This window comes from Pelodiscus sinensis, chromosome 6 (assembly GCF_049634645.1).
Source record: "Pelodiscus sinensis isolate JC-2024 chromosome 6, ASM4963464v1, whole genome shotgun sequence".
Lineage (NCBI taxonomy): Eukaryota > Metazoa > Chordata > Testudines > Trionychidae > Pelodiscus > Pelodiscus sinensis.
Genome location: NC_134716.1, coordinates 90,527,096 through 90,549,563, shown reverse-complemented (window position 1 = coordinate 90,549,563; position 22,468 = coordinate 90,527,096). Strand labels below are relative to the sequence as shown.

General features: G+C 43.9%; 1 protein-coding gene across 6 annotated transcripts in view; it reads right to left on the bottom strand.

The window, feature by feature from the left end:
• Positions 1-22,468, bottom strand: part of ADAMTS6 (ADAM metallopeptidase with thrombospondin type 1 motif 6) — a 380,566-nt gene that overhangs the window by 188,343 nt on the left and 169,755 nt on the right. For all 6 annotated transcript variants that reach the window (XM_075932396.1, XM_006117000.4, XM_075932394.1 and 3 more), the window contains 2 exons: positions 18,899-18,942; positions 13,936-14,041 (listed from right to left, as the gene is read on the bottom strand). In XM_075932396.1, coding sequence (XP_075788511.1) covers positions 13,936-14,041; positions 18,899-18,942 — 150 coding nt within the window. The remainder of the gene's footprint in view (positions 1-13,935; positions 14,042-18,898; positions 18,943-22,468) is intronic.

The window sequence follows — 22,468 nt, the reverse complement described above, 5'->3', positions numbered from 1 at the left end:
ATGTAAAAATTACTTGCTTTCAAAATATGATATAAAAATAAGAGTCACAGCACACTATTACTGAAAAATGTTTACTTTCTAATTTTATCATATAATTATAAAATAAATTGATTGGAATATAAATATACCTACATTTCAGTGTATAGTATGCAGAGCAGTACAAACAGAATGAAATGTTAGTTTGTACTGACATAGTGCTTTTTATACAGCCCACTGTAAAACTAGGCAAATATCTAGATGAGTTGATGCAGCCCTTTAAAGATCTCTGGTTGAGAACTACTAATTTATACATTATTTTTATGCCAGCTAATAGAATAATTATTTGTAAACTGATGTGACGTTATAGATAGAGTCTGCTTCAAAGAGATAACCATCTTCATTTTTTAGAAGCAATATATTGTCAGCACCTGGTTTTTAACATATCACGATTTAGAGCATAGTGTCCTGCCCTTTATATTTATGTAGAAATCATAACAGCTATCCATGAGACTTTGATGTAATACATATCCCTTGGTCAACTCAACTTCGACTTTTCATTATAGATCACAATAAAACCTTACTCTCATATCAAAAAGCATAGGCAACATATTCCTTACATTTAATTATAACACTGCCATTATATTATATTATATTTCTTATCTTCTATTTGTTGGATGTCTTATTAGGATACAGAAGCAAACACCTATAAAATCATTTAGAATCATAGGGTTGAAAGAGACCTCAGGATGTCATCAAGTCCAGCCCTCGGCCCACAGCAGGACCAACCCTAACTAAATCAGGATTTTGTCAAGACAGATTCAAAAACCTCTAGGGATGGAAATTCCACCATCTACCTACGTAACCCATTCCACTACTTCATCACCCTCCTAGTAAGAGTTTTTCCCAATATCCAAGCTAGACCTCACCCACTGCAATTTGAGACCATTGCTCCTCATTCTGTCACCTTGAGAACAGCCTCTCTTGCATCCTCTTTAGAACCGCCCATTAGGTAGTTAAAGGCTGCTATGAAATCCTCCCTCACTCTTCTCTTCTGTACAGTAGACTGACTAAGCCAAATCCCTCAGCCTCCCTAAATCATGTGCTCCAGCCACCTAATCATTTTGGTTACCCTCTGCTGGACACTCTCCAATGCATCCACATTCTTTCTGTAATGGGGGCCCCAGAATTGAATACAATACTCCAGATGTGACCTCACCAGTGCTGAATAAAAGGAAATAATCACTTCTCTAGATCTGCTGGCAATGCTCCTTCTAATACACCCAAATATGCCATTAGCTTTCTTGGCTACACAGTCACATTGATGACTAATATCCAGCTTCTCATCAACTGTAATCCCCAGGTCTTTTTCTACTAAACTGCTGCCTAGCTATTCAGTCCCCAGCCTGTAACAGTGCTTGGGATTCTTCCATCCCAAGTGCAGGACTCTATACTTGTCCTTGTTGAACCACATCAGGTTTCTTTTGGCCCAATCCTCCAATTTGTCTAAGTCACTCTGGACCCTTTCCCTATCCTCCAAAATATCTACTTCTCCCCCTAGCTTAGTGTCATCTGTGATCTTGCTGAGAGTGCAATCCATTCCCTCATCCAGCTCATTAATTAGGATGCTGAATAAAACTGCCCGAGAACCGACCCCGGGGGCACTCTGCTTGACACCGACCACCAACCAGACATTGATCACTGCTTGCTAAGCCTGACATTCTAGCTAGCTTTCTATCCACCTTATGGTCTATTTATCCAATCCATTCCTCCTTAACTTGCTGGCAAGAATACTGTGGGAGACCATATCAAAAGCTTTGCTAAAATCAAGATATCACATCAACTGCCTTCCCCATGTCGACAGCCAGTTACCTTATCATAGAAGGCAATCTAATTGGCCAAACATGACCTGCCCTTGGTGAAACCATATTGACTATTCCTGATCACTGTCCTCTCTTCCAACTGCTTCAAAATGGATTCCTTGAGAATCCCCTCCATGATATTTCTGGGAAGTGAGGTGAGGTTGACCAGTCTGTAGTTCCCTGGATTGTCCTCCTTCCCTTTTTAAAAAATAGGCACTATATTTGCCTTTTCCAATCATCTGGGACCTCCTCCAATCACCATGAGTTTTCAAAGATAAAGGCCAAGGGCTCTGCAATCACATTAACCAACTCCCTTAGCTACCAACCCATCCATCATGGATTGCTGAGGACAAGTTTATTGGAGACCCAACTGCCATTTCATGGTAACTGATGCTAGATGTGGTTTGGGCTTTGATGCACCTATTCTTTGAGGTTGGAGTCCTCTCTGCCATTTGGAACTGCATTTCTTCAACTATTTTAACATAGTTTTTCTTTGAAATTTTCAAGTAAATGAACGCAAACATAAGCTGAACAACATACCATTTTTAAAATATACAGCAGTTACTTTATTGAGCATAATTCTGAATTGTGCTACCTATAAAATACAATCAAGTCTGATTCACTAAAAAAATATAGTAAACGCAAACAAATTTTGCAATGGCAAACTCTCATTCGCTTCTTAATGGCACAGGGCAAAATTCTCCTGTCTTATCTGCACTGTGAATAAAGCGAAGTTACTCACCTTGGTGCAGTAACTGTCGTTCTTCGAGATGGTGTCCCCGTGGGTGCTCCACTGTGGGTGCTGGGCTTGCCTCAGCACCGCAGAATGGAGACTTGTTGGAAGCAGTATCCAGCCAGACTGCGCATGCGCCGTTGTGCTCGCAGCATTCGCGCTCTTTTCCTGTATGCGGTCCAGCCACCCGCCAGTTCCTCAAGACCACCTCGGAGTCTGTGTAAGACACACAGAAAAAAGTGGACTCCAAAACGGTAAGGAGGGCGGGTAGTGGAGCACCAGCAGGGACACCATCTCAAAGAACGACAGTTACTGCACCAAGGTGAGTAACTTCGCTTTCTTCTTCGAGGATGTCCCCGCGGGTGCTCCACTGTGGGTGACTGCGTAACAGTAGTCACCAGAACGGAAGGAGGAAAGTATGGAGTGTCTCTATCTATCCGTTGTGGAGAGCACCATAGTCGCCACCTCCCCATCCAAATGAGTGCCCAGTGATAAAGAATAATGTCTAGCAAAAGTCTCGTGGAAGGACCAAGTGGCCATCCTGCAAATGTCTTTAAGGGAAACCCCTTTAAGGAAGGCCATAGACGCAGCCATGGCTCTGGAGGAATGGGCACGTGGGATGGAAGGGGTATACATTTGGCTGCATAGGCTTCTATTATGCAGGAGGTTATTAGGTTAGAGATCCTTTGAAAGGATATTGGTTGCCCTTCTGATCTATGTGCCAGGGAGTCAAACAAATGGTCAGTGCATCTGAAGGGTCTGGTCCGGTCGATTTAGAAGGCCAGGGCCCTCCGAGCATCTAAGAAATGGAGGGCTACTTCTCGTGGTGAGGGCTTTGGGTAGAACATTGGAAGAATTATTGGCTCGTTGACGTGAAAATGGGATGCAATCTTCGTAATGAATTTTGGGTGTAGTCTTAGTATTACCCCATCCTTTCAGAATATTGTATACGGTGGTGTGGCCATCATGGCGGAAAGCTCTCCTACTCTGCGTGCTGACATTTTAAGTAGGAAAAGTGTTTTTACAGTTAGAAGGTGTAAGGGTACGGTGGCCAATGGCTCAAACGGTGGCCCCATTAGGGCCTCAAGAACCACATCAAGGTTCCATATTGGTGGGACTGGGTCCTGTGGGAGACTCATTAGTGAGGCCCTTGAGGAATCTCTTTGTGGTGGGATGAGCAAAGATGGAAGCTCTGTCCACCAGCGATGTAAAGGCCGAAATCGCCGCCAGGTGCACCCAGAGAGATGCTAACGCAAGGCTGGTCTCTTTTAGGTGCATTAGATAGTCCAATAGCAGAGGAAGAGGAGCCACTTCAGGTTGATAATGTTTAGGAGCACACCAGGAGCGAGCCTGCGCCACTTGTGAAGGTAAGTATTCCTCGTTGTTTGCCGTCTACTATGTATAAGAACGTGTCTAACTGGAGCCTAATACTGAGATTCAGATGGGTTCAGGCAGCTAGGAACCATGCTGTGAGGTTCAAAGTGTGGATCTAGGGATGCCTGAGCCATCCCCAGTTCTGAGTGAGGAGGTTTGGGAGGTACCCCAGATAATAGATTTTTGTGGTTAGTCCACCATAGGAGCGACCGTGTAACAGAAAGAGGCGGCGTTACTGGTCTGTGTTCATTGTGTCTGGTGTGGTTATAAACCCGTGTCAGTCAGTACTGAAGGGTGCGGAAGTGCAGTCTGGCGTATCGGACCACGTATGTTGTGGTGGCCATATGGCCCATCAGTCTCAGACAGGCTATGAGTGGAACGGTCGGACTGCCAGTGATGGTTTGAATAAGGTCCTGAATGGACTGAAACCTGTGCAAAGGTAGGAAGGCCCTGCCTGCAACCGAATCCAAGCGAGCCCCTATAAACTCCAAATCCTGAGTCGGGCACAAAACGATTTTTGTTCGTTGAAGAAGAGCCTGAGGATGTGGAAGGTTCGTCTAGTGAGATGGATCATGTGAAGAACTTCAGAGGCAGAAGGACCCTTGAGAAGGCAGTCATCCAACTATGGAATGATTTCTCCTTGCCGTTGGAGGAAGGCCACGACTACTGCCAGGATCTTTGAGAATACCCTGGGGGTGGAGGACAGCCCAAAGGGCAGGACTTTGTATTGATAGTGGTCCTTGCTGACGACAAAGCGTAGGAATCTCCTGTGAGATGGATGGATAGCAACATGGAAGTAGGTGTTCTAGAGGTCGAGGGAAGCAAACCAGTCATGATGGTCCAGTGTAGGAATGATGGCAGACAACGTGATCATTTTGAATTTTTGTTTGCACAGGAATTTGTTCAAACGGCGGAGGTCTAGTATGAGTCGCCAACCTCCGGATCTCTTCTGGGTGAGGAAATAATGGGAGTAGAAGCCCCTGTTTTTGAATTCATTTGGGACCATCTCTATAGCCCCCAGAGAGAGTAGGCAGTTGACTTCTGTTTGCAGGACTTCTGTTTGTGAGAGGGGTCCCTGAAAACGGACGGGGTGGGGGGGGGGTGAATGGAAGTGAAGGGGATGGTGTAACCCATTTGAATGATTTCCAGAACCCATCTGTCTGTGGTGATTGATGCCCATTGGTGGAAAAAGGGCCTCAACCGGTGGTGGAAGACGTGGATAGACTGATGTGTGATGTTGCCTTTGACTGTCTTGCACCCCCGACTAAGGCATCAAACTTGCTGCTTGTTATTGGGCCCATTTGGCCATGGCCAGTTCTGTTGCGACGTCGTTGGGGTTTATGGCGTGAGCATTGATAATCAAAGCTCCTCTGTTGTTGATGTTGTTATTGCCATTGATGTCTGATGTACGAATAGTCATATCTGCGCTGGTATGGAGTGTATCAGTGTCTCATGAAGAGAGGTGTATACATCCCCAAAGTTCTCAACGTTGTGTGGGAATCCTTTGAGGAGCGTAGGATGGGGTCGGTTATTTTCAGCAAAGATCTTGTCCTTGTCAAAGGGCACATCCTCAACCTTGCTCTGTAACTCCTTAGGGACACCTGCTGCTTGCAAGTAAGAGGCTCTCCGCATAACGACTGCAGTGGCGGTAGAGCGAGCGGCGGTGTCAGCCATGTCCATGGCCATTTGGAGGGATGTTCTTGCTGATGTGTAGCCCTCCTGGATGACCGACTTCAATATAGCTGGAACAAAAAACAGGACTATGTAGCACTTTAAAGACTAACAAGATGGTTTATTAGGTGATGAGCTTTCGTGGGCCAGACCCACTTCCTCAGATCAAATAGTGGAAGAAAATTGTCACAACCATATATACCAAAGGATACAATTAAAAAAATGAACACATATGCAAAGGACAAATCAAATTTCAGAACAGAAGGGGTATGGGGGGGGGGGGGGGAGGTAAATGTCTGCTAGCTTCCGCAATTATCACCTCTAATATCATTAGCTCACAGACATTTACCTTCCTCCCCCATCTTGTTAGTCTTTAAAGTGCTACATAGTCCTGTTTTTTGTTCCAGCTACACCAGACTAACACGGCTCCATTTCTATCACTATTCTACATGCACGACTTCGATATAGACTTTTTTTGACTCTGGCAAGTGGTCTATAAGTGGAGTCAAACATGAGAAGGTGTCAAAGGTGTGATTAGAGAGGTGAATGTATAGTTAGCAATTCTGAGTAATAGGGTTGCGGATGTGTAGACTTTCCTGCCCAAAAGATCCAGTCTTTTCATCTCTTTATTGGAGGCTTGCTGTTTGAATTGCGGGGCCTTAGCCCTCTGTTGGGCCAGATCCACGAGGGAGTTAGGTTGAGGATGGGCAAAAAGGAATTCCATCCCCTTCGGGAGGACGAAATATTTTCTATCAGCTCTCTTGTTAGTCGGCAGCGTCGATGCCGGGGTATGCCATATTTCGTCTGTAATTTCTAAAATACCCTCGTCCAGAGGAATGGCGAGGCGTGATCTGTGCTGAGGATGAAGATTTCTAAAAAGTTTCTGCTGCTTGTCTTTGAGTTCCTGCAGCGGTATCTCCTGAGTAATGGCTACATGCTTGAACAGCTCTTGGAACTGACAAAGGTCATCGGGTGGAGAGACCTTGCTGGGGATGACTGCTTTGTCTGGTGGAGAGGAGTCTGTTGGGGAGACCTCGATTGGCTGTTCGGCGAAAGGCATGTGGTCAGGTTCCGACAGAAGTTGACAGGGCGAGGTCACCTGTTCCGGAAGGATGAAGGGGGCAGGAGCTGGGGAGGGCCTGGTAGAGGTGTAACTGTAGGCGGAGCATGAGCGATAAGAGTACCTGCTGCAGGAATCGTGGGTGTAATAGTCGTTGCAAGGGTATAGCCTGTCCAGCGGTGAGTGTCTCTCTGGACAATAAGAGTGTGAATGATGCCAGTGATGGCGTGGAGAATACAGTGAGCGAGAACAGCTGTACAATGCTCTGGAGGAGGCAGGAGAAATAGATGATCGGAGGTAATGATGTCTTTGATAGTGAGGCTGAGCTGCCAGGAATGGCGATGGCAGTCTGGCAGGAGAGCGTGGAGACCTGCGGCGGCTACCATGGTAAAAAAGAGAGCATGGTGCCGGAGAAGAGTGTAAAGGTGCTAGGGAGAAGGCAAGGGGGAGTCAAGGGGACTGGGCTGTCCACTCCTGCTACGAAAGCGCGAGCTGTAGCTCTGGTCGGTGCCATGCTCACGGGTGCCAATGGCTCAGGCACCGTAAGAGCCGGTGCCAAGATGGTGTGCTGCGTTTGCACCTAGCGCCGCTTGTTCCGGCACCGTATGTCGGTCCAGGAATGGCGTGGCTGTCGGCGCCGTTGTAATCGGCTCCGAGGAGGCTCTCACTGATGACTCAGTAGTCAGTGCCGGCGGCTGGGGTGCAGGCGGCACCGATGCTATCCTAAGTGCCACGGTGTGTGCCTGCTGCCTCAGCTTTAGCGCTGCTGCAGGTTTGAGATGTGGCTTAGAAATGCTAGAGGTCCTGGGTCTGTCTCCATGGCTCAACCTGCCTTGGATGGCAGCAGGCAGGGATCTTTGGGAGAGAGCCTTTGTCTTTTTGATGTGGCCATGGTGGGAGATGAAGCCCGATGCTTGGGGGGCTGTTCTTCGGTGGCAGATGTCGGACACTACGGCTGAAGGGCTTTGTCGAAGAGGAGCATTCGCCATCTCTATCTTTCCGAGCCCTAGCAGTCACTTTAGTGCAGTAGGAGCACTTTTGGGGAACATGGGACTCCCCAAGACACTTACTGCAGTCCGAATGGCCATCGGAGGCTGGCATTGCTTCCCGGCAAGTGCTGCATTTCTTAAAGCCTGGGGATGATGACATTCGGGCAGTTTTGCTGGCGTGTCAAATAGGGAGTGTGTGTCTATGAAATCTTTATGTTTTCGTTTTGTCTTTCCCTTAGTTTGTCTGTTTCTCTTTCTCTTACTTTGTTCTTTTTCTTTTTTTCCTTTTTTTTTTGGTTCAACGAACAACTATGTACAGGAGAGAACGGAAGAGTCAATGACAGGAACATAGGGAGATGATAACCAGTAAAACAGTTCTCAATAATGTAACTTTTTTTTTTGTTAAAAGGGGGAGAAACAAATGGAGGAAGGAGGAGAAACCAGGTAAAGGCAGTTTACAAGTTAATTTGAGGACGTATAGTCTCACAAAGAGGTTGAGGTGAAGAACGCGGTTCCTATCCGTCTGCAGCCTGAGGTGGTCTAGAGGAACTGGTGAGTGGCCGGACAGCGCACAGGAAAAGAGCGCGAATGCGGTGAGCACAGCGGCGCATGCGCGGTCCAGCCAGATAGTGCTTCCAACAAGTCTCCATTCTGCGGCTCTGGGGCAAGCCCAGCACCCACAGTGAAGCACCCGCAGGGACATCCTCAAAGAAGAACCAGCCTTCACATATCTCACAATTGGAACATCAAGTAAACTTAGTGAAAGTGCTACACAACAGAGTATGACCTTGTGTATTGGAACCTTCTCGTACAAGGGGGGACGGAGGGGAGAAAGAGAAGAGGAACGCAGAAAGCCTCACTCTCACACACACCTCCCCCAACACCACCCCCTCCTCCTCAGGTGGGCAGGGATAGAAGTTCTCTCTCTGTGGGACACTACCAGTACTGGACCTGGCATGTGCGGGACATGGAAGGAAGCTGAGCCACCCAGTTCACCCCCCCACAAGTGCCTGGAATGGCTGGCACCTTCTCATGCCTGCTTGTCCGAGGGCCGTTGGTGTAGTGATGCTCCCCTGGGATGTCTGTGACACTGCTGGAAAGTTCTTGCTCTCTAGGCAACCTATGACCTTGCTCGAAACATATCACCATCGTCTGAACCAAGACTTTCAGTGTTGGCTCAGAGCTTCATGCACAGTGTCTTCTGGGATGACTGTCCTTGTAACTTTTCTTCATATCTGTGCCAGCTGTGAGCTTGCTGTGTCCCCCACCTCCGATGACCTCTGCATGACTCCTCGGTGACACAAAGCATGGCATCATACATGGAGGGGGTCACAATCCACCTCCCTCCCTATGGTTTCCCCTCCTAGCCCCTCCAGGGTCTGCCAGGGCCTCAGAACACATGGCAGTGGGACCTCTCGGGCAGCAGAAGCCTCCTGAACAACCAGAGGAAGGTGCCAGTCCCAGGCCCATCCCTGAGTTCCCTTATCCTCTACTCCATTCCAGATTCTGTCCCTAATCCCTCCCCTGTTGTATATCCTCCCAATAAACAGTCTGGTTGTTTCAGAAAATAAAGCTTTTTTAATTTCCTCTGAGGGAAAAGGGAAAGTTGGGAAGAGAGTGGTGGGGGAGGAAAGACACACAGAAGGACTGCAGGGGCCCATTGTGGAGAGGCATGGAGTAGAGTCTCACAGCTGGCCTTGGATGAAATTCTCCCTCAAGGCCTCTCTGATGAGTACATTTCCTTGATGTGATTTCTGTATGGTGCTGGTGTCCGGCTGCTCATATGCCCTGACCAGTCATTCAGCCTTTGCCCCCACCCTGGAAGAAAAGTCTCTCCTTTGATCTCATAAAGGTTTTGGAGCACACAGCAGACCACCACCACAAACGCAATGTTATACTCGCTGAGGTCCAGATGGGTGGAGACGACTCTGGACTCTCCTCTTTAAATGGCCGAATACATACTCCACAACCATGTGGCACCTGATCAACCTAGTGCTGAAGTGCTCATTGGTGGGGTCCAGGCTGCCCATCTAGCGCTTCATGAGCCAGAGTAGCTAGAGGCAGGCTGCATCGCCCAGGATTCAGATAGCATGTTCACCTCCCCGAGTCTGATGGTGCAGTCGGGGGAAAAAAATGCTGGCGTGCATCTTTCAGAACAAGTAGGAGTTCCAGAAGATGAGGGTATCATGTGCCTTCCCCAACCAGTCAATGTTGATGTTGATAAAGCATCCCTTGTTATCCACAAGGACCTGCAGCACCATGGAGAAGTACCCCTTTCTGTTTATGTAGTCCAAAGCACGATGGTCGGGGGCCAGGATGGGAATGTGCATATCATCTATGCCCTGCCCAGCAGTTGGGGAATCCCTGGTGGCAAAGCCATCCAAGAAGGTGTCCACATTGCCTGAAGTGACAAACCTCCATTAGAGCACGTTATTGATGGCCTTCACTACTTGTATGAGCATGGACCCGACTGTGGGTTTCCCCACACTGAACTGGTTCCCGATGGAGTGGTAGCTCTCTGGAATGGCAATCTTCCACAGGGTGATGGTGACATACTTCTGCATGGGGATGGCAGGTTGCATTTGGGTGTCCTGTCACTTAAGGGCAGGGATGAGCCATTCGCAGAGCTCCAGGAAGGTGGCCTTCCGCATGCAGAAGTACTGGAGCCACTGCTAATCATCCCATAGCTGCAAGACGATGCAGTCCCACCAGTTGGAATTAGTCTCCTGCTGCCAGAAGAGGCATTCCACAGTCTCCAGGGCGTGTGTGAGTGACATGTGCAGCAGCTGGAGTGCCAGGACCTGGATGATGAGGCCCTGCTGTCAAGGCTGGTCCTCAGACTGCTAGAGCAGAATGTGGGCAGTTTGGAAGTATTGCTCCATGATGCACAGCATGAAGCCTGTGAGTCTGGCACTGCTTTGCAGCAGGTCTGGCTCCATGTTGTAGGAGCTGTGATGTCCACAAGGGCAACCAGAGCACAATGTGTTCCCTTTGTGTTCCCCAAAATGGGAGGCAGTGGAGGAGTGATGTGTGAGATGTGGCTGTAAAGAGGAGCCCCTGAAAGCATGCACCGCACCTTGCCTAATAAGCAACCACAGGAAGTGTCCGCCCTCCTGGTGCCCTCCCAGAGTGCTTCCAGAGGCTCTACGTCCCAGGTAGGTTCCAATCAGTGTGGAAATGCTATTTCAAAATAATTCTGAGTAATTGCAATGCTCCTCCATTTTGGGAGAACTCACACACTATTTCGATTTTGTTATTTTGGAAGTTATTATTTCAAGTCTACTTATTTTCTAGTGTAGAGATGCCCTAATACATCAGTGTAGCTGCAGCAGGTAGAGTTAACCTTCTGCGTTCATACCTAAAGTCTTAGACGGGACTGTTCTTCAGCCACCACCTATTTTCTTATAATTTAGTCACAGCACTTATTGAATGAAATGTAGGACAACTAGATGTCTCACTATATTTGAACAGGTGCCACTCTTTTAGACCAAATATTTCAAAAATAATAACTTCACTGCAATTAGCATTTGCCACCAAGGACAGGCTGTGATGCCTTCTCCAGTCATTCCATGCATTAGAAAGCAGGGGACAGCGAAACTGGTATCCACACACTTCTCAACTCAAAGTTTGACAAGCTTGGTCCATACTTGTGTCTGAGATAGGAACCTCCAGGAATGGACAATTCAGCATTTTTAAAAGAGATCTTCAGTATAAAGAAAGAAGACAGTGCCAAAAAGTGTAGAAATATAGTAGCAAACTTAGTCATAGTTCAAAGAAAAAAAGATGCCATGACCACAGGATCCGCAGGATGGCTGCATCTTTGTTCCTAGATTCTTATTCATACCCAAATCATATGCAGAAATCACTGTCATCACACCAACATTTAACATTGCCATAGATAAGAATGATTTACCATTTAAATTACATTCACGTTTCTATAAATAACCTAGTACCTGTTTCTTCATGATTTAACAGCACTATAATACATACTGTATGTATATATGTATCACTTGAATATCTTTTTCTATGCAAATACTGTATACTAAATTCATAGGAGGGTTGTATATAATTATAAAAGAGGTTAATGAGCAAGAATTCCATGGTTTTTAGTGAATCACAGAAATTATTCCCTTACAAGCGGAAATATATTTTCCTTTACTCCACCACTTACGTACATAATTACAGAAAGAAGGAAAGATTAAGAGAGAATGAACTACATGTGCTTTAAATTAGTTTTTCTTACTTTTGATGCAGTTTTAAGTTTTAAACGATTTTTGTATTTGTAAAATATCTACCTCAGTGTAAATGTCTGTATAGTCAGCCTTTTTTCACAAATAAAATAAATGAGGTAATACTTGCCTAACGATTATCTTGCATGATAGGTGGGCTGGAATAAGTGTGTACTTCCAACTGCTGATTCTGTTCAGTAGATTGATAGTTCCCATTTTAGATTGGGAATTTTTAGCTGTTGCATCAGTTAATGACTGGAAAAACATGGCATCCATGACTCAGCATTGGTCAACCCATGTAAACAAGGAAGGAGACCTGATAAATCATAATAGGAGGTGCCTAGTCATTTTATATTCATTAGAGGTTACTGGTGATTCTTGTTTTCGAATGCAGACCTGAAACATTCCAAGACCAGTCTTTAATCACATTTTATTGTTGTTCCAAAAGCATAATGTTCTTTTAAAAATGATATATGGGTGCTTTGAAAGTGCAAGTGATGTTATGACTATTGTGCACACTTCATGGTTATTACACTACTGTACCAACAATAAAAATGAAAATGTTGTTTTAATTATGAAAACATAACAATGGCCACATCAGGTCAGACCAATGGTCCAACAATATACTGTCTTTCAGCAGTGGCCAGTACCAGACTCTCCAGAAGAAATGAACAGAACACGATAATTATTGAGTGATCCAATACCTACCATCTAGTCTCAGTTCCTGGAAGTCAAAGATTATGGGGCTGCATCTTGAGTAATAGCCATTGATGGACCTAGCCTCCATTAATTTATCTAATTGTTTTTTTAATCCAGTTACACTTTTGGCCTTCACAACATCCCTAGGCAGCATTCCATATGATGACTGTGTGTTGAGTGAAGAAGTATTTTCTTATGTTTTTTAAATTTGATCCCTATTAATTTAATTGGTGATCTTGGGTTCTTGGATTATATGAAGAGGTAAATAATACTTTCTTACTCTTTTTTCACAATATTCACGATTTTATAAACCTTTTATCATATACTCAGCCACTCATCTCTTTTCTAAACTAAACAGTCCCAGTTGTCTAAACCTCTCCTCATAAGGAAACTGTTCAATACCCCTAATCATTTTTTATATCCTTCTCTCCATCTTTTTCAATTTGAATATATCTCTTTTGAGATGGGGTGACCAGAATTGCTCACAGTGTTTATTCAAAGTGTAGTCTACCATTGATTTATATAGAGACATTATAATAATTTCTGCATTATCAATGCCTTTCTGAATGACTCCAAAAAGCTGTTAGCTTTTTTTACTTCCACTCCACATCAGCCAGATGTTTTCAGAGAACGATCAACATGGACTGATAACAGTGATAACAGCTATTTTAGATTCTATAATTTTATATAGTTAGAAATATGTTTTCCATTGTGCATTACTTTGCATTTATCAACATTGACTTCCATCTGTCATGTTGTTGCCCATATTCCTAGTTTAGTAACTTTGTAATTCTTCATACTCGGCCTTAGGCTTAACTATCTTGTGTAATTTTGTGTAACCTACCAAATTTACCATCTCACTGTTCACCTCTTTTTCCACATCATTTTTTAATATGTTTAAAAGCACTGGTCACAATACAAATCAAAAGAGACTTAATTAGGATTTAAAAGCAAAATAATATGATTTTACTTTACCTTTTAACAGCTTTTGATCACTAAGATAGACAAAGGAAAGGGGAAAAACACAATACCAAAACCAAATATTTAAAAACATATATGAAACAAAGTAGGAAAATTGTTAGCCCAGCCTCACAAGTAATCACAAATTAAATAAGGTATCTGAAATAGAAGGGTAAGCAACATAGCCTCAGTTCTGAAGTAGAAGTCCTTGGTAAAGCACACCAAATAAAATAATCACCACTCATGGTGGATAATTTTATCTAGAGCAACCAGGAGCCCTAAAGGAGAGATGATACAGCCAAACATAAGAAATCATGATGATTATTACATTGCTTTTCAAAGGTGATATAATCAAATTATGCAGATTTTTAAACTCACTCACTTGTGACCAATCTCATGTGCAATGGTAAAAGCTGAACCTAGGCCAATGTCTTCATTAATGCTGCAGCTCCTTTCAGGCTCACACATTCCAGCTACAGAGGCCAAGCCTGAATAAACAGAAAGCGACACAAAGGGTCATGCCAAGGTGCTCAACTCTTAAAAGCCCTAGTTATAAATGGCTGGATTCTTTTTAATTACCTCCACACACAGAAGGAGCAATTGGCAAAAGGTTAACTTTCTAGCCATTTTCAAAATCACTGGGGGAATTTTTCCTTGCCGGCTAGACATTAATATTTTGTGAACTATAGTCAGTGCTGGAAAATGTCTAGACTAGGGGTTAGATTTATAAATTTTACTTCTGGTAACTTGGGACCACCTAGTAACTTGAGACAGGAGAGGGAATTCAAGAAAGCATTTATATTTTAACATTCTTGAGGCTGCAGCAAGTAAAATGTATTCACATTATTTTTCTAAAGAGATCTGTTTAAATTTAGTGGGTTCCTAAAAATATACAAGAAAAAATTTTAGCTACGAAAGCCCTAAGGGGTACTTTTTTCCTCTTTTTTGGGAGTATAAAAACAAAACCGAATGCATCAATAAAAGGAAAGGAGACACATCAATAAAAAACATTCACTTAAACAAGGAAGGCATTTCCATTTATCATTATATTGTAAGTGCTTTTTAAAGATTTCTTACTGGGAAGAAAACCACTGGCACTTACAGAATATAGGCTTGCTATATCATACACAATCTCAACATTAGAATATCACATAGAATATACTATGGCAGAATATTTTGATTTCACATTTGATGGACTCTAACCACCAATCATACCTAAGGTATTCTTCCCTGTGGTCTGTTATCTGGAAGAAGCATTAACAGCCTCTCCAAGGGAATCACCTGCCCTGCGAAATACAGTACTCCAAAATAGTGACTGGAAAAAGAATTACTTTGCCATTAAAGGCGAGTTGTTACCTTTTATGAGGAAATGGTGCTAAATTATGCCCTTCTGCCTAAAATAAGTAGGAATAAATGACTACTAACCACTAGAGAGAAGAGGATGACAAAGGAGAGAGAACTAGTCAGGAGAGAATTAAGAAAAATATTTAACAAATTTATGCAACCTACTAACTATTGCCAGTCTAATAATTGTGTTCCATCTGCCTAAAATTCCCTGTTGTTTTAATTGGATGAAGTATTCCTTACTTCCTGAATCTGAATACAGTGTACCTAGCAATTGTATGATTGTCATGTTCCCCCACTGAGGTGGCCACATTTCAAGGGTGGGTAAAGTGATCCCTATATGCTCACTGTATAGAACTTGGTCACAGGAATAATAGCAAAAAGATCAGGCTAATGATTTGTAATTCTGTACAGTGCTTTTAGGTTTGCAAAAAAAGAGTCAAGGACAAATCCAGAGCCCAGAACCTGGCCCAAGAAGCTGAGCCAGATGCTTAGCAGATGTATAAGGGAGGGGGGAGAAATCCTCCACTGAAGCCACTGAGCAGCTGCACAGTCACATTGAGTATGCCTATACTTCAAGAAAACATCCACAGCTGGCCCATGTCAGCTGACTCAAGTTCACAGGGCTGTAAAATTGTGGTGTAGACATTTGGGCTCAAGATGGAGCCTGAGTTCTGGATCTCTCCCCTCTCACAGAGTCCCAGAACTTGGGCTCCTGTCCAAGCCTGAACATCTAAACTGCACTTTTTTTAGCCCCAGAGCCTGAGCCTTGTGAACCTGAGTCAGCTAACATGGGCCAGCCACTGCCACAGTTAGTTTAATACAGTGGAGGGATGCCCTTTATGTTGGCTGCTCTTTGAACACAGATGTTTGCATAGCTCCTTACATCAGAGTTTTAAAGGGAAGAACAGGAAGCTGTGTCCAGCAGCCGATCTTCTAGTCACATTTCTTTCCAGGGCACCCTGACCTAGGTTTCTCCTATTCATAGTGCTGCTGCATGGGAAGTTTGTATAGGCTCTCATTAAGCATGTGCTTAAGGTCAAAGACACTTAAGTATTTATTAACTATTTTGTTGATTTGGGGTCATATAGGACATTGTTCCTGCTCCCACTCCAGTTCCCACAATGCAAAGAAACTGCCATCATTGTGCTTCCAAGATGTCCATTGCAAAACTGGTAGAAGGGGGTTGTAACTGACTCTTTATGAACAAAAGCATCAATTTAAAATTTGTTCACTTCCTATTTAGTAATTTATGAGGCCCTGTGCTAGTTTGAAGTGGAGCAGTATTTGGCTCTATGCTAAAGTCTTATAAAATAAAGATTAGTGTACTAATCGTTATATACATTAAATATAAGTATCAAATAAGATGTTTTTCACTGAATGTGTCCTTTGATATTTTCCCCTTTTGAACTCTTACAGTGGCAATTCTGTGACACTATTACATTTCCATGGTTTTGACAACTCTGTGCTGGCTTTAATTTAAAAATTTGTAGTCTGAAGGCATTTACGTTATACTAAAATACATTATGCATATGGTTTATGTTTGCAGTGGGCCAGATTCCAATCTGCTTTACTCACATTGTCTACAGCTTACCTAAACAAGTCACCCTCATTACTGCACTAAGACCACTTGTATAATAAGTTGCTATTAAACCTGAGTCAAGGCTATCAGAATCTGGTTCAGGGAAGCCAGTAACAGGGGAAACAAAAACAAAACAAAACAAAACCAAACCCCACAATAGTGGACTCCAACCAGTGAAGGCCTACAAAATAATCACAAACAAAAATCAATAAGCCAAAGTAATCAGCAACACAGAATTTGAGTGCTAATGGTTAACTATAAGGAAGAAGCTAATGAAATGATTTAAGACTGAAAAAGTGATTTGTAAGGCACATATTAGACTTAGTCTATGCACAAAAATCTCTTTAATAATAACTAGGGAGCTGTGCCCCCTGTTCCCTGTGTTTGCCAACCTCTTGTGGGGTGTAGGAAACCCTGGCTCTTCCCCCCACAAGGGGAGGCCACGCCAGCCTAGGCCCCTTCTCTCTCCTCCCTCCTGCCACACCAGCTTGGACCCCTTCTCTCTCCCCCACCATGCCAGCCCAGGTCCCTTTTCACTCCCCTACTATGCCAGCTCAGGCTCCTTCCCCCTCTCCAACCGCGCCAGCCTAGGCCCCTCCTTCTCCCTCTTCCCTCCTCCCCTTGCAGTGCCAGCTTGGTCCTCTTCTCTCTCCTCCTCTCCCCTGCCATGCCAGCCCAGGCCCCTCTTCTCCCTCCTCCATCCCGTCCTGCCAGCTTGGACTACTTCTCCAACCCCCTTCCTGAGAGTCCTGGTCCTTTCTCCCTCCTGCATGAGCCAGGGCCCTTTCTCCTCCTCCTCCTCCTCCTCCTCCTCCTCCTCCTTCCCCTGCCAGCCCGGGCCCTTTCTCTCCCCCCCTCCATACTCACACCTTCCCCCTCCCCTGTTTGCCACCCATGTCAGGCCTGGCTCTAATCCTGGCAGCCGGGGAGGCACAGAGGTGCCTGCTGCTGTTCCCTCTAAGCTGAGTGGCAGCTGAGCTTCACAGGTGATTCATCAGCCACGCCCAATCAGAGGCTCAGGGCTCCATGCATAGAGCTGACTGACTGGGCAGGGCTAATGAATCACCTATGAAGTTGTGCTGCCATGCAGTTTAGAGGGAACACTGCTGTCTGCCCTCACCGCATGGGGCATAGCGAGGCGCAGGTAGTGCTGTGTGCACACGGCACTCCAGGGCACTGCAGCCTGCTGAGGTGGGGAAAGCAGAAGCACAGGGAGCCACTGTTCTGACCTCTCCCCTGGTCACTGCCCCAGCCCTGCCTGCAGAGCCCAGGGCCATCCATCTGCCCACTGGGAGCGGAAGGAAAAGAGCAGACATGTCAGTGCAGTGACTCCCCCAGGCTACTCAGGGATGCTCTGGCAGTTGTGGCAAGTGCAGCTGCTAAGGAGGGGGTGAATTTCCACAGGGGCAGCCAGACTCTGGGTGGTCGGGCACCACGTTCAGGCTCCCCAAGAGCTCAGTGGTGAGGGAGCCCCCAAAAGTCTACTGCTGGCATATAAGCCCGGCTGGGAGCCCTTCTCCTAGTGCCTGTCCGAGCTGCTGTCCTGAGCACCATACCCTCTCCCCCGCCTCTGGGATGTCACAGCTGTGATGTGGTGTCTGCCAGCTACTGTGCCAAAGCCCTGTAGGGTAGGGGCTTGGTTTAAAATAGCAATTCTAAGTGGTATGGGGAAGCAGCAACGTCTGGCTTGAGCTGGGAGGGTGGGGAGGAAACAGAGAGGGAGGAGGCAGGCGGGACGCAGAGTGACATGATGATGTCACTCTGTTGTCCCACAGGAAAAACTTTCTTTTATATATAGAGAGATTTCTGTCTTTAAAATACTTCAATATTTCTCAACACACACCTTTCTGGTGATACGGGATGGCAAGGACAATATCTCTCCACCTTGTCCATAATGTTGGCAAATGCACTTTCTACTGTAAAGTCACCAAAAGCTCCAATACTGTTTTATTTTATGTTGTTGGATTATTTTCCAGAATGCTTTATAGAAGAAGCAGTCTTCATGTTGCACCTCGACTCACACAGAATGTCAACAATTTAAATCACAAAGTCAGTTTCTTGGGGTAGGGTCTTTTTTCCCCTTCCTCTCTCATTTGTATTTTTGCAATATATCATGGAAATAGATTATAGGGAAATAAGCAGTAAGTTTTCTCCTTTAATTACTGCTTGGTAAATCTGAATAATATACTAGATTTTAGCAGCATTGCAGATACCAGAAGAGAAATGCCCAACAGCATTCACATAATTTAATCTTCTAGTGATCTAACAAAACATAAACCCATATAAATTACATTTTACTGTTTAGGTGTGTATATCTGAGAAGGCTTACTAGCAAATAGGTCAAAACTAATCAATCACTAGTTAAGAATAAGGTAAACACACAACAAATACAAGTTGAAGTTCCACTTTATAAACTTACCCAAGGTTCCACAGGGCTTGTTTTTGTAAGTGCAGATATCATATCTGTTGAGGAGAAAAACAATCAGACATAACTTGTAAGAGGATTGTATTTGTCAGATATTTTGCACATTTATCACTTTTCTATATTATAGGTCAAACTCTCAGGCCACAATCAGTGTAATTATGTGCAGCCAGCTAGTGTTGGCATTTTCTACACTCTGGTGTAAACCACAGGCTGCAGTATGCTCACAGCCTTTGGCCTCAGGCTATTGGGACATCCGCCAGTAAGAAAAAAATGGTTCAAGTGGATCTTTGTAATCACTGGCTCCATAAAACAGTCTACCATGCTGTTATGAAGTTAGAGCTGCATGTCTGCTGACTGCTACTCCTTCAGGAGGCTAACTATCAATTTTTATATGCCTAAATTTTCTGAAACATTTTCTTCTGGTGGACATGGCATATTTTACAACATTCAACTGCTGTCATTTTAATTGCTACCATTCTAACTCTGATTTTCATTATAAATTGTGTTTACTACTAAGTCAACATTATCAAAACTCAGGTAAATAAGATCAGGTTTCTTCTTTCATTATCTTCCAATTATTATGTGGGACTTCAAAGTAATGCATGGTAAGTTATTAACTTTTTTTTTATTGTATTTCTTTCAAACAGCTAAATAAGTTTGTAAAAACTTTCCCCATTTTAGATACTATCTTCCCAATACTGTTTAGATGACATGGTGAAATAAACATATCAATGTTCTGGAGCCTGTAAGGGAATTAAAATATGTTTCCTGTAGTACAGCTAATATTCCGTGTAAATAATGTGACCAATGCACTATAACTGCATATTTTTAAATGTGTTACATCCATAATACAGTAGACTTCCGATAATCCAGAACCTTTGGGACCTAGGTGGTGCCAGATTATCAAATATGCCAGACTATCAGGAGGTACTATAAATTGGTTTTATATATATATATATAATGTTTTTAAGTGACTGTCCAGCATCACACAATGCCAGTGGTAGACTGGCTCAGTCCCGTCTGGTTTCGCTCGGTTCAGCTGCTGCCGCTGCTGCCTTGTGACTTGTGAAGCTCACTCACTAGGCTCTTGCCATTTTGATGCTGGACCGTCAGGAGTGCCGTACAACTGGATGCTGAACTACTGGAATTTTACTGTACTTTGGCTATGATATGCTAGCATTATTATAAACTTATGTTTTCAGAGACTTAAAATGATTTCTGTGACGAATAATATTTCAGAGCATGTGATATTAGGGTTTTTGTACTATGAGAAAGTAAAACCAATAAAGAAGATGAGACATGGGTTCCTCTTTTCACTCATTTTGTAACTCAGAACTTTTAATTTCAGATTTCCAATTTAAAAAAACAACAACTAATAGTACCATTTTTAAACATGGATCAGTGATCAATATATGATTAACCATGAGATGTATAAACTCTGTAAGTGCTAACAGAGTAAGTTTTTGTCTGCAACCCATAGGCCGTAATCCTGTAAATGGCCCACACACCTACAGGCCTGCCCAACGTGAAGTTATGGCGGGGGGGGGGGGGGGAATTTTATGGGGTCCAGCAATTCAAAGGAGCCTGGGGGGTCCAGCCACCACAGCTTCCATAGTAGCAGTGGCAGTGGCCAGAGCCCGGGACTCTTTAAATTACTGTTGGAGTGCAGTGGCACGCACTCCAGATAGTGCTAATAGCTGCCTGCTATCGAACCCACCCCTTCTGCAATCAAGCCAGGCCCCTTCCAAGAGTGTGGAGCCAATCTCACATACACCTTGCCCAGGGGCCTACAGAGGCCATTCACTCCCTGCACACAGACTTCTCTGCTCATGTGTAACCTTCTTTATTTCAATAGGGCTTCACATGGGTGTAGGAATCTGCCTATGTGGAGCAGTGAGCAGGAGCAAGACCTAATTGTGATCTCAGAAACGTGTGTGCACACACTTTCCACTCAAAGTGGCTCAAAATGAGTCAAAATATGTATGCAGAGTTCTCACAAATTTCAGTGTAAGAATTATATGGGCAGCCCAAGCCACATTATAACTTAGTTTCTCTTATGTAATTTGAGGGTTGGGTATTCAAATTTGTGTTCTGCTAGACAATGTGTGGGGGTATAACTATCTAATAAGTCTCACAAATACAAATAGGCAGTGAAATTTTCACCAAACACTTCATGTCATCTACATCTCTGAAGATGCATTATTTTGCATTAAGTACAGGGTCTGAACCTACTCCTATTTAAGATATGGCAATACTTTTGTTTATCTCAAAGGCAAAAAGATTGGGGCCAGACATATTAAGTAAGAAAAAGTAACTTCCCTAAATACTTTTAATATCTAGCTCTGAACCCAACAAAAGAAAGTACATGGAGTAAATAGTAAATATTTTAATATTGTGTTGTAGTATTTAATGCTACTGAGAACTGAAAAGCTAGACACCTTGAAACAATAATATATTAGGAAAAAATCCTGCCCCACTGAAGTCACAGGAGCTTTATTACTGACTTCACTAGGTCCAGGATTTCATCCTAAGGCTACGTCTATACTGCAGCACTATTGAGGTATCCCGAAATAGCTATTCCATATCTTTTGTGTGTGCCAATTATTTTGAAATATAATGGGCTCACTACTCTGATGTTCCTGTAAACCACATTCCACGAGGAGTAAGCAGAGCCGGCCCAAGCTACGGGCTGACCGGGCTACAGCCCAGGGCGCCCCATTGCCAGACTGGGCAGGGGCGGGGCCACGTATGCGCCGGTGTCCCGGGGGCAGCACCATGCTCCTGGGGTCTGAGGTGCACGAATGGCTTGGGCCGGCCCTGGGAGTAGGGGATGTTTCAGAATAGCACTTTATTTCTAAATAAGTGCTGTGTAGACAGTGCCTAATTTTGAAATGACCTATTTTGAAACTGTCTTGAAATAAGTTACGCAATTTGTGTAGCTCAAATTGCATAGCTTATTTTGAGCTCCGGGTGCAGTGAAGATACACATATCTGAGATCACAATTAGGCTTTGCTTCCCACTGCTCCACCTGCTGCCCACTGCTCTACATAGGCAGATTCCTGCATCCATGTCGAGTCCTACTGAAATAAAGACTTTCTGATCATAATTATAGCGGTATGAATCTGCAGCAACTTTGTTGCACTAAGTGAAGTTTTGTTAGTGTAACAATGTTATCAGAATAAAATCTCTACTTTCTCTCACATATTGGAATAATTAAGACCTTTAATCATTCTGATTGTCCTGTATATCTTCTATTATTCCATTATGTAAGGTAGACTTAATAGAAAAAGTTTGATGAAAAAGAAATTTCAGTGATAAAACAAAATAAATTATGCAGAAAAAATATTTTTCTGCTTTCTGATCAGCTCTAACCATTTTATAAGAAAACACCTCAAACAGTCAGACTACTCTAAATATGGCCTCAATAAACAGTTCACTGGTACAGGCTAGCATATTGTCTTAATTACATTCATAATTTCTCTTCTTAATTCCAAGCCTTTTTTTTTTTCTATTAAACAGTGCCAACAGATTTATATTATCTATTATACATCTTTTTCTTTTTC